We start from the raw sequence: 12,770 nt of genomic DNA, 5'->3' as shown, positions 1-12,770 counted from the left end.
GCTGTTTTTAGGGTTACAGTAAGGACCAAGCTACATATACTAGTGTCAATCAGATACTGTGAATCGTGGCAGTGTATAGTAAGACAAAACAAATGGCAGTAAGTTATGGACCTATTTGGCCAAATTCCTATGCCAGTGGGGGATTTTTTTTTTTAAATCAAAGACAATTTTTTGATTCCTGTAATATATAACATATTTAACATATTTTCTTTAATTAGTATGTATTCTTTTTTTCACTGCTGACTTTCCGGTGACTCCAGTCTTTAACCCTGTGTTACATCGTGGCAATGCCCATCGCCATTGACTTTACTCTCAATTATCTGTGCACTGATGCCGTTTGATGAATATTTGGAGTAAAGTCAATTAGCAAGTCTTATTTATATGATCTGTTAAAATTAGATTGAAACTTCAGCCTAAAGACAGACAGACAGATCAAGTGCAAGTAACCAGGAAAGACAGCAGAGAGTGAAACGTGACATAACCGCTATCTTTTTCTTTTATATCAGCAACGTTGGGCAGTGTTGTTCAGACTGGAGCTGGGAAGGTAATTCCACAGTCGAACTGATATGTGTGGCAGCATGGGAGATTTAAAGACGTTTGTAGATAGAGAGTTGTCTGAAACAACCCACCTTCAAGTAAAGCAGAGTCATTTGCTGCAATAGTTAGAGGACATTTATTTTGAAGGCTGTAAAATGATGGACTGCATTAGTTGTTAACCAGTTTTCAGCTGTTGATATAAACCCATTCAAGACACCTTTAAAATGCCAGGAATAGATTCATAGCCGCCAGAAACCAAATGTACAAATCATCAAGTTATTAAACATTTTTTTTTCCTTCCTGAGAATCTTATCTGGAATGCAAATGAATACAAAATAATAAATTAAATTGGCAAAAAAGGAAACACTGAACACAAACCAGGACAAAGAATAGGTACAGACAATGGAGATTAGGATGGTAAAGTGAAAAACGTAGACGACAGTCACATATTAGCTTATGGTTACTGTTCTCTGCATGATTTTTTTTCTTTTTTTTTCAACAGGAGTGATGAAAAACATGCACTCTGAATAGCTGCTAGAGAATTAAAAATTAGTGTTAGTTGGGATTGGTAACACTTCACACACTTTCATGATATTATTCAGAGAGAACACAGGACCAAATGAGCGCTTGAGCAGTAACATAATCCTATTTGAAATTAAAGGCAAATTAGTTTCTTTGTTTGTTTTTTGTGTTTTTTTTTTGTTTTTTTTACCAAATCCCTCCATTTGTTGCAGAACGTTCAGTAAAAGTCACCTCAGAAAAAAAAGTGCACTACACTTATACAGTTTTGTAATACATTGCAGTAGAAACACTGGTATTTGGCAAGCTCAATCTTTTAAACTTTGGATTAATCTAATAATGCTCCATAAATGCTTTTTACTGTTATATTAGCCTATATTCTCAACTAATGACCTGTTCCAAGTTATACATCTATCCTAAAATACACTGCTGGTTTGGTCGAACTCAATCATTCATGCACACATAGTTGGAATTCTTTGAATTCATAATTGAGTGCTCACTGTTTACCCTCATTTATACCTAATAATATCTGACAAAAGAAAAATATGTTAAAAACCAATACTATTACAACTGACTTGACTATGTCCCACAACTGTACCAGCTGTGCACCGAAGTTCCTCTCACAGATACTGGAACTCTAAGCGAGGTTTGGCACTTACAACAGTCCTGGACGACTAATATACATACAAGACTTTTGGCACTTTTTTATTTGTGGATACCATTTCCATTCCAGCTTTTAGGACATTAATCCTTTCTTAAAATAGGATCCTCTCTTTTGGGTAATGTCTCTGAAGTCCACTCATACAGTAAACATCCCAGCGGCCGACATATAGAATATTTCCCAACACATTTAGCTGTCCACATCTTGCGCTAATCTCTCCTGGAGATTACAGCATTGATAGATTTTTGTGTGTGTTTCTTTTTACATAATTAAACCCAAAAAACAAGCTCAAATTAAAGCAAATTTGAGTCGAGCAAAATGAGCTTAACATTATTTCCCATTGTCCTTGGTTTCCCAATTTTTAAATATAGCATTTTGTCCTTTCAATAACTCAACCCTATAGTCCACAGTGCTGAGCCTGTTGTGATTTAGTCTTTGGGAGTCCATTGCAGATGGAAAACAGAGCTCGGAAAAACACGAGCGTCAGGATCCGCACACCCCTAAACACACCTCACTTTCCTTGGGATTGCTGAAAGACAGGGAACGCTCCCCATGTCTTCAGGCTGCCTCCAGCTTTCTCCAGCCAATTCTTGCCAATCAGCTTTTTTGGCGATATCCGCTGTTCATCGAAAATGCCCTTAGGGATGGACCAGCCAGCTGTTGGCATCCTCCAGGTCTGTGTCCAGTTCCTCATCTTCATCCAGAGGCTCTGGGGTTCGGAGGGCCAGCTCCCGTAGGAAAGCAGGTGAATAGGCAGGGGTTTGGGAGACGGACTTGAGGCCAATTTTTTTCTTCATGAGATGGAACTGATCACGGATGAAGTTGTAGAACTCGTACTCATAGCGCATGCGATGGTATAGCACCTGCAGGGCCTCCAAAGTGGGCGTGTGTTTGCGCACTGTTCCTGTCATGTTCCCCATTTTCCTGTAGTCTGCAAGAAGAAAAGAAGACAAGGAGGAAGTCAGTGGCTTGATAAGAAACAAGACATTTTAAAGTTAGAAAAATCAAACTTTTCAATCATCAACCAATGTGATACTTTTGGGACATGAGTGTACCTGGGCTCTTGTAAATGTTGAGTACTCCAGTAAAGTAATGAGGTAAGAGCCTCTCCAACAGGAGCAGAACATCCTCCAGCTCCTCCAGGATTCCTACGAGGAGGTAATTCTCCAGCACATTCTGTTTGGCCCTCTCCAAAGCCCATACTCCTGGCTCTCTGGTGGAGAGAGAAGGAAAAGTGAAGGTGAGAGACTGAAAAATGAATTTAGGCCACAGCTTAGAAGGCTTAGAAGACGAGACATGACACAACACCAAAGTATTCCGGTGTCTCAAAGCGAAAAATTGCTTTGTCATTCCACTTAAATGTGTAGCTACCTGCACTGAGGATGCTGTCCACAGAAGTAGGGAATGATGTAGAAAACTCTGGGATTGGAGCACTCAGGGTAATTCTCTAGAATGCACACGTTGATATCCTGAAAACAGATTAATACATAAAAATCCATGAAATTACAGACATTACACCCTTATTTTTGAGTTTTCTATCCAGTCAGGGGAAAGAGGAATCTGACAGAGAACAGTCATACTTAGATTCTGCCACTAGAGGGGGCTCTTTACCAGCACTTCTCTGAACTCAAACTCTTTGATGGTATCATCTGAGGAGCCAAAGTACTTTGCCTAACAACATCCTGTGCACAAAGATAAGCTCTGCCTCCTCACCTCAGCTGCTCTCAGACGCTGAGATGCCAAATAAGGAAACACAAACCAACGTATGGATTAATGTTCAAGCGTTTAAAGGAGACAAAACTAATGAGAGCTGTGAACTTTGTCTGGACGTGGTGGCTATTAAATAATGAAAGAAGGGAAAGAAAAGCACGGAGGAAAGATTAAAAACACACATGCAGGAGTGAAGCTGGCCAGCCACTGAGTGCTGTGGAACCAGCAGTCAAATCCATGTCAGGTGACGTAAGTCTTATGGATGGCAACAAGTCCTGAGCAACAAAACACTCCACGAAGCATGACTCACACACTCACACACACACACAAATAATACAGTATGCCACATGCTTGGGCTCATATACATATGATAGCACCAGGCGACATGCATGAGGCAAAGAGGCCTGTGTAGGAAAGCGAGCGGGGTCTAAAAGTGGAAGCAAATTGAATGTGTAATGATTACGTCAAAGCTTGCTCTTTAGATTTATGCACTGATAAGTCGGTAACGGCTGATTTGAACAGAGCAATTTGTCAAAGCCACCACTGAAGTCGGCACGGTCCATCACAGAGATTAGGTTGAGTCAAACAGGACTAGAGGACCAGACCATCCCAGAGGACGCCAACTGCTTTTTTTTGAGAGCAAGATGTAAGAGCCCTACGTGTGAACGCTGGGAATCTGGTGCCTGAGCTGTAAAAAAACACCTCACTGACAGGGGTGTAAACACGGACTAAAGGCAAGAAACCACGTGTATGTGAGCACATTGTTATCCTTTCGTCAGTTTGTTCCGTTGTATTTTTGGCTGCATGTTAACAATAACGTGATGATGTAAAGACTTATTTAAATGCCTTGATTTTTCTTGCTTGTGTTGAGGCAGCGATGACAGGGCGAGTGTGAGGGCCTGCACAGACGTCTCTATACATAGACTGGGACGACATACAGTACATCATGCACTTGGTCAGTTATTCTTTCCTTGCAGCTGACTGAGCACTGGTACTATAGTGTCTCAGATTCATCGAGGGGCTGCAGGGTTTGTTTGAACTTTATGACTGACTACTGTGAGCTGCACTTTGCATGGAGAACAGGACGTATTGGTGATCAGTGAAGCAAACCAGTGGAAAGCTCTTCAAAGAAACCACAACAAAACCCTAGAGGAACCTTTGGAGAACAGTTCACCATTGTGCTATTGTTAACGTACGGGCCGTGTCCGGACTTGTGATAAGTTCTGGCCCACTCTTCTTTGATTCATGATTTCAAGAACAATTTGTTGTTCTTCTTGTGTTTCATTATTCATCATAAAACGGCACTGTTAGTGCATCTGGTGTTATCAATTATGTGTGCATCTCTTTGTACCGCAGTATACAGTCTTTTTCTCAAGAAATACTATAAAAAAGATTTTTGGCAGCGTATTCCATGTGAGAAACCATAAACCACACGCAGAGATACCCTGAGTAAAATACAACAGTTACAGTACATTTCACACATAAACTCTACGCATGCCATGCCAATAAACAGACGCACAGACACTGGGAATGGACTCCCGTCCCGACTGCCTTTTTTCTGCCTAATGCAGCACAGCACTAAAGCTCCCAAGAAAATCATTACAAGCCAAATTAGAAACAGAAAAAGTGTGAAGAAACAAGTGACGGCCACAGTCAAAGAAAGTGAGAAAAGCGGACAGGAAGTGACACGTGTGACGCCATTCCCTGACCCAAATGGCTTACTTCCAAGAAGTCCCTCCTCCGCTTTGCTCCGACACTTGATACAGGGCCCTTATGCCTCAACATTTAGGGGACCTCTGGGAATCCGGCCACAACTCATTTATACACCACTACGCCCCAATCAAATACACACACACAAACGGAGGACAGACAATACGTAGTCTCTTTGCAAAGCCCCATTAGTATTTCGAAGAGAGCTCCTGTGTGCACACTCAGCCTCATTGTTTCTATTCTCAATGTGGATTAGACCAACTGAGCAGTCACAGAAACTGTAGCAAAAAAGGCCCTAATCTCTACAACGGCCTCCCGTTTCACTGAATGGGTTGTGTGCATGAATTAAATCAGGAGTAATTGATGATGTAAACCTTTCCCATGGGACAGTTTGAGTTGGTTTCCATCTGCAAGCACGGAAGTAGTCGACCTCGGTCAGCTCCTATTTATTTAAACCTGCAAATTCAAATTTCTTGGGGCAAATGGGGCTATCTGAAAACAAGTTGTACAACAACAATGACATATTTTCACCTTCCAAGTTAACCTTTTGAACATATTAGTAAGCAGTTGCACATTCAACAGTTGTGGAGCAACATTATGATTCATTTGGAGTCATGTTTTAGGCCACCTGATGAATTCAAATCCAACATTCAGTTTCCTTTTGACTGCTCTTTTCTTTTGCCTCCAACAATTCTGAGACTCTTGGAACTTTGTGGATAAACTAGAAAACAAATCTCTGCTGCAACCCATTAGCTAAACAATCATGAAACATGTAAAAGTGAACCAAACAGCAAACTTCAGGGCCATGAAACCAAAACAATAAGCTGAAAGGTGTTAGAAAAAACTTTGTAGCACTGAGGAGAACTGAACTGAGTGGTTACCTTACAGTCATGGTAATCATTTGCTAAAAAATCATTTATTTAATTATTTAATTAGATTGGTAGGATCTATAGCTTCCAGAAATTACACAAACAGAAATCCATATAAAAATTGGCATAAATACTTTTCGGAACAACAACAGAAAAATATAGCAACATGCACTTGTTCTGCTAACATCCAGTGATGCCACCTGTCAAGCTCGTGTCGGTTGCACCTTAGGCGATCAACACTGTGACAGACAGAACACAACACATCACTCTTTCTAATGTCAGTGCGTGCTCGGGCATGGTTGATGCCAAAAAAAAAGCATCTTTTATTCCACGCACACTTGTTTGGTTAACTGTGTGTATCTGTCATTGTGATTGTCAGAGTCACTGAGGGAAGATGATTGCATCTGATCGGACCAGTATCTCTGAACTGTGAGAACTCATTGGTGTTCAGTGGGTTCAACAGAGGCACTGACTTTCTTCATAAACTGCATGTGCATCCAAATATCTGTGCACAAATTGCACTTCATGGTAAGTAACTGTATATGATAAAATAATCTGCCCAGATCAGCCTGAAATGTCTTTTTAAACCCCACTTTATTAGACTTTATATAGTCTCCCGTGACAGTCCTGTCTGAGTGTATACTTAATACACTCTATATTCAAGTGTCCAGTGCATGCCTTTGTATAGTGTAGTGTATGTGTGTGTAAAAAAGGGTGTGGGGACCGACGGAAAATCCAAGCCGACCACAGGAATGTCTCAGTAACACGTGCATCAGGTTCCCTCGGTCCGGGCTAGCAAACTGACAGTGTTCTTTCATTGACACCCCTCATATCCACCCGGCACAGGGCCGGCAGGGCTAATACACACCAGGCAGGGGATATATCCAAGACTAGCCTGAACTCTTGAGTGTTGACATAGCAGAACGCACATGCTGACACACACACACATGTATTTGAATCACTAAACTTGTGAGGACATTTATCTTATGGCCTAAAAACTGGACCTGAACTCTCTACAAAAGACCTGATCCAAATCCTAGATGTATGTGGACAGCTGCCTCCAGCTCATAGAAACTGGGAGTTCGACTTTCTTCAGTCTTTCCACTTCAAGCTTCCCTAAAACTAACCTACATAAAAGGTATAATGTGTTATTATATTGTTAACTCCTTAATACACACTGCACATTAGCCTGTCTGTGTGTGGCTCTATGCTGATTCATAAACTCATCCTTTTGCCTGAAATAGTGGTTTTTCAGTGATGTTCACCTCATTTTTGCAAATTTAGCAACTGTGTGCGTACACAATTGCTAGTGTGGCACATACTTGCAAGCACTTTATAGATATGATTTATCACATACTGTAACTGCAAGCTGTTTTTGCTGATGAAACACATACAGTACAAAATAATAATACTAGCAAAAGAAATGTAAAGTAACAAGAGGAAGCAATTACCAAGGACATCTGAAAATATGTCTTTTTAAATATGCTATGCTAATAGACATCTATGTATTTGGTATTCAGTGACATCCAGGTGTAAGACATTTTGAGAGTGTGCATCCATTTTGGCCAATTAAGTTGAATAAATGTGATGGGAAAGAATGCAGCACTTACAATGCACTTTAATGACTCAAGGGGAAATCAGATCATCACAACACATTTTCTCTATATTAACTACAGTAGCCTCAGAGAAAGAAGTGAACCGCAAGAAAATGTTGGAAGTACTTTAGAAGCTTTAAGTCCATTTAAACCTGTCTAGAGCACTTGGTCCCCATAAGTACAGGAATGTACACACACACACAAACACACACACACACACACACACACACACACACACACACACACACACACACACACACACACACACACACACACACACACACACACACACACACACACACACACACACACACACACACACACACACACACACACACACACACATACAGGTAAGCCAGTCTACAGCAACATAGCCCTCCCCTCTCCCCTTTAACTGTAGCAAGGGGCCCCCGTGGTCTGCATACTTTAATAACTCAACTCACATGGTCCAAAACTCCAGGGAAAGCAGTGCAATACTTAATTACACCTAGTCAGACTCAAGCCAGAATGACATTCACTCCTCCTGTTAGCTTCTGAGTATGGCTGCAGACAAGGCTTTCTGAGCACAAGAGCAAGTCTCTGGCAGTATAGAGGACTGTAGGAATGTACCTGTGTTTGGGCCTGGATATTGATTTGCCATTAAATGTGGACCAGGTGATGATAGATTCGTTGTTTTTAACTCTTTTTAGTGGTAGAGTATTTAACATTTTTGTCTGTTTTCTACCTGGCCTGCATGTAGCTGTTTGTTTTACTTAAGGGAAATTCCAATTCGACATTACACACATCACTTCCCTGCCAAGTGCACCTTATAAACTTACACTCAAACTGTATTTAAACAGCTCCTGTACAGCGTAAAACTCACACAGAGATCAAAAAATGGCAACTTAGAAATTAAAGTATGCCTCCAAATGGCGAGAACTGTAAAATGTGAAATGCCTTTATTATGGTGCTACAGGGGTAAACAACTCTGCATGGCAGATGTAGGATACCAAGTTTCTGATGTGGTTATACTAAATCGGGTCTCTAATTGTAATCATAATCAGATTTAAATATTGGGTTGGCATCAAGCTGCAATGGCCTTACAATTTGCCTTTCACCCTCCAGCAAAACCACGTGTAGAACATCTTCAAAGTGGGAAGAATGTGGTTTTAATATATTTCTGTACTTAAGAAATGTTCTGTTACTTATATGTTAGCATTGAGGAAGTCAATGTTTGTCCCAAACTAACGACAAACAGGGATACAGCAATCTCAAACACGTGATGTAATGATCTGGCTGACACATGTATTGCTATTTAAGAGTTACTCAGTGAGTGAATGGATGCAGAAAACACAGACATTGATGTCAGCAGGATCATTATCTTGTTATGATCCGTTTGTGCTACAAGTACTACTTGATGTACATTCCTGCATAATCATAAAGTGCATCAAGGTTATACCAGGCTAAGAAATTAGTATACAACCTTTCAATTCATGCCTCAACTGGGCTTTAGGTTATGAAACCACCTGGGCTGGAGCCAATATAGATACAAATTCAAAACGTTGCTATTTGGCAAGCCAGAGATTCAGTCATAAAGTAACTGCGCAGCTCTGTCAAATACTGCAAATGCATTAGTATTTCAAACCATAAACATCCGTGGCATTGATTTAGCTAATGTCCGTTTGAGAGAAAATGGGCTTGTGGGCACTGCGACTGGGAAGAAAGGCAGATAGAGGGGAAGAAAGCTAAAAGATTCAGTTCCAATAATATTATTATAAAGTTCCTTACATTGGATCCTGCTTCTTCTGGGAATGGAGAAACATGGTAACCTAATGTGGTTCATCCTCAGGCGCCACAGTTTACAGCCCTGTGCTGTGTATTTGCTTACAGTTAAGGCATGGTGAGTTTAGGTTTGTTTAAAATCCTGAACATTTATCAGTGTAGGGAAAATGACTTGCAAAACTGATAGTGTGCGTGTGTGTGCATATATTGTTATTTCAACAGATTTTTTAGAGATGTACTGTAGAGGAGAAAATGATTAGACTTGCCATAGTAAATCAATTTATCAGTATAGATTAAATTCCTCCTGAACCAAGTCCTTTTTCAAATGCCAATGCAGATGCAAAGGTTTGGCCACAGAACTACAAGCAGAGGCACGTACAGCATATATTATAGTTCTCCTTAATGAAAGGTGGTGCACATCCTACTATATTTATTATATTTTTATGAACAAACAATAATGATTCCTGAGAACAAAAGTCTCACCAGGTATCTCTCATCATCTTTCATCCCTGGAGTACGGATGAGGTGGTTCTGCTCGCCCCTCCAGTCACCAAAGCGACGGAAGAAGTAGTTGGAGAGGAACCGGTTGATGGGATCCCGGATTATGTTGATATAGACCGGCTGCTCTATCCTGAACCTGACAAAGACAAATAAAAACAACACATCAACATAATGGAACGCAACAAACATGATTAAACACAAAGAGCTGAGGACATTCACTGTACCTGGTAAAGTTGAGGAAGTGAACATGCCGCGTATAGAGGAATGGCTGAGGGATATTACTGATGTTCTTCATGAGATCCACCTGAAAAACAACAAAAAAAAAAACACGGTAATTTGACACACAGAATTACTGAATGTAAAATAGAGTATTGTCTATAAATATGGGCGACCAATTGAGAGACGAGTGGAGATCTAATCCTTTCTGTCAATGCATAAAGTCATGGGGGAAATCAAACAGTTATTTCATTGATGGAGGATAACAAAAAGCATATGCAACATTTAAAACAGTGACTGAGTTTACTTCACCCTGACCGAGCCTTCTCAATTAAACCCAATATAAAGAAAAAACAGAGAGCATCTTAGGGTTATGTCAAATGTAAACAAAAATGTGGATCGCAAGTTGTTGAATTTTTGAAATGAACACATAACCATGGATAAACTGAAACTTTGGCTCTAGATTTATCTGGCTGCAGGTCCACCTTGATTTGATTTGTATAATCCACCATTGTAGACTGACCTCACCACAGTTTCAGTCCCTGCCTTGACTGCGCAACTTCATGAAGTAATGGCTTTATTTTGTTCGTCTGACAATATTCATCACCATAGTTCTTGTTTCCCCTCGGCCACGTCATACAGTGGATAGCCAACATTTCTAAAGCTGTGATTCCAAGTTTCTTCTTCTTTTCTCTGCAGAAAAAACCAACATCCCAAAGGCTTTCCAGGTCTGCATGGAGAGACAGGCAAACAGTAGCCAAAACAAACATGAGATATCACAGCGGTGCATGTAGAGTTCAGTGTAGGTCCATAGCATGAACTTTTTGACTGCAGTCCATGCAACTGAAACTTAATCCCTAGTTGTTCCTTACATAAATAGCTCCATATTGGAATCATTTTTATGTGATATTCAGTTATCCGAGTCACATAGTGAAAGATTTGTTTCAATGAAAGTTATGCCTTCACATCAGTGGATCACATGAGATGTGTAATTTAAAAAAAAGAGAGAATAATGACCCAGAATCAAGGTTATATGATGGTGTATGAGCTTTAAGAGATTGAGCATCATACAGTATAGGCTACTTCACATACTGTACCAGTTATATGATAACCCGCAATGTATCAACATAATTCTTCAATTATGAAATTGACTTTTTATAAACATCAGAAACTCTGGCAAATATCTTGACAAAAAACAGACTTATTCAACTAAAAAATACCAAAGTATTTAAGTGTTGCTGCCAGACTACACAGAGTATGACAGGCCAAGTGCTGCAAGTGTCAGACATCTCGGGCCTTTCGAGAATGCCCACGAGGGTAACAGTTGAGGAGCTAGTGCATGAATTCATCAAGTTTAACAAGTTTTCCTCGAGTTTGTATCACATGTGAGACCAATTTGTCTTTTTCCTCGTGTTTTGTTAAATTTTCCCTTTTATCTCACCAATTCAGAATGACTTATCCCACTGTTCTGAGGTCTTTGTCCCAGTGAACTCCACTGCTGTTCTGGGGAGGCTGTAGACAGCCACGTGCCACTGCTAGCGCCATGTTGTTGCCAGCTGCATCTGTTCTTCTGCCAGTAAGACTACGCAACGGTCCACTTTGTTTCATCCTATTCTCCCAGCATCCTAAGCAATCAACATAGGAAGACAATGATGTGATTCCTCACTGGCTTCCCATTAACAAGCAAAATCCATTGTACCAACCAGAATGTACAACCAAGCCAGCTAATGTGAATTGAACCTGCGTCCCCACAATGTTTTTTTTCTCTGCTGCAGATATTACTCCAGATGACAGGCAGGGATAATGTAAGAGGAGCTGAGCAGAATAAAAATAATCCTGTACATGATTAGTTAGAAAGTGTAGATTTAAATAGGAGAGCACTAATAAATAATGAACAATAGCCGAACAGTATGCATGGGGAATTCAATGAGTGCCTTTTCTACCACAGCCAAGGACAGAACAAAATTTAAGACAAAGGGAAAAGGAGGAATACACATGGAGAATCAGTAGGGAAGAGGAGGAGGCTAAAGGCAGCAGCTGTGTGAGGGACACCTCATTTGTAGAGCCTCTCAAAGTCCTGTCAACCATACTAAGTGCACAGCAATATTCTACACATTCTGTAATCATTGATGATATTGTTGGAAGGTAGTGTGGGAGTAGGAACCTGTGGACCAGGGACAAATGGCTTGAAGGATGCAGGGGAGTGCATTATAAGAATAGTAAGCAGATGAAAAGTGTCTTGTACTGTATTTGTTTTTGAATAAAACCAGTTACTGGAGGAACGTCCTTGACTGTGTTTCCTTCTTTCTAAGTTTCTACCTTTACACTCTTCAACCTGACAGTTTCAGGAGTAGAGTATGTGAAAGAATCAATAGCGCAACCATAGAGTCTGTAGGAAAAAGTTTCTTTCAAATTGCTGCACTGAAAATGTACTCTGGAGAAATTGAGAAACTTCTCCAGAGCTGCGAGAGCAGAAGGCGACACCACCTACGCACACTTAATATAATCCTCCACAACTGGAAACATAGTGCATGAAATAATGTGTTTTATGCGTCACAGGGGGACAACTGTATCTGGATAGTTTCTCGGTGAATGCCTGGTTGGACCAATGAGCCAAAACACTATCGATAAAGTATTTTGTGAAAACACCAAGGGAGAACACGTCTTGCTATTCAGAAGAGACTGAACAGA

The 12,770-nt window shown here is 40.5% G+C and overlaps 1 protein-coding gene across 1 annotated transcript in view; it reads right to left on the bottom strand.

Moving 5' to 3' along the window:
• Positions 1-637: 637 nt before the first annotated feature.
• Positions 638-12,770, bottom strand: part of usta (uronyl 2-sulfotransferase a) — a 50,401-nt gene continuing 38,268 nt past the window's right edge. Inside the window, exons 4-8 of the mRNA XM_084000546.1 lie at positions 10,088-10,167; positions 9,846-9,999; positions 3,089-3,186; positions 2,773-2,930; positions 638-2,648 (exon numbers count right to left, since the gene is read on the bottom strand). Coding sequence (XP_083856672.1) covers positions 2,356-2,648; positions 2,773-2,930; positions 3,089-3,186; positions 9,846-9,999; positions 10,088-10,167 — 783 coding nt within the window. The 3' untranslated portion in view covers positions 638-2,355. The remainder of the gene's footprint in view (positions 2,649-2,772; positions 2,931-3,088; positions 3,187-9,845; positions 10,000-10,087; positions 10,168-12,770) is intronic.

The sequence above is a fragment of the Trachurus trachurus genome, assembly GCF_905171665.1.
Source record: "Trachurus trachurus genome assembly, chromosome: 24".
Taxonomy (NCBI): Eukaryota; Metazoa; Chordata; class Actinopteri; order Carangiformes; family Carangidae; genus Trachurus; species Trachurus trachurus.
This window is presented reverse-complemented; position numbering and strand designations above follow the sequence as displayed.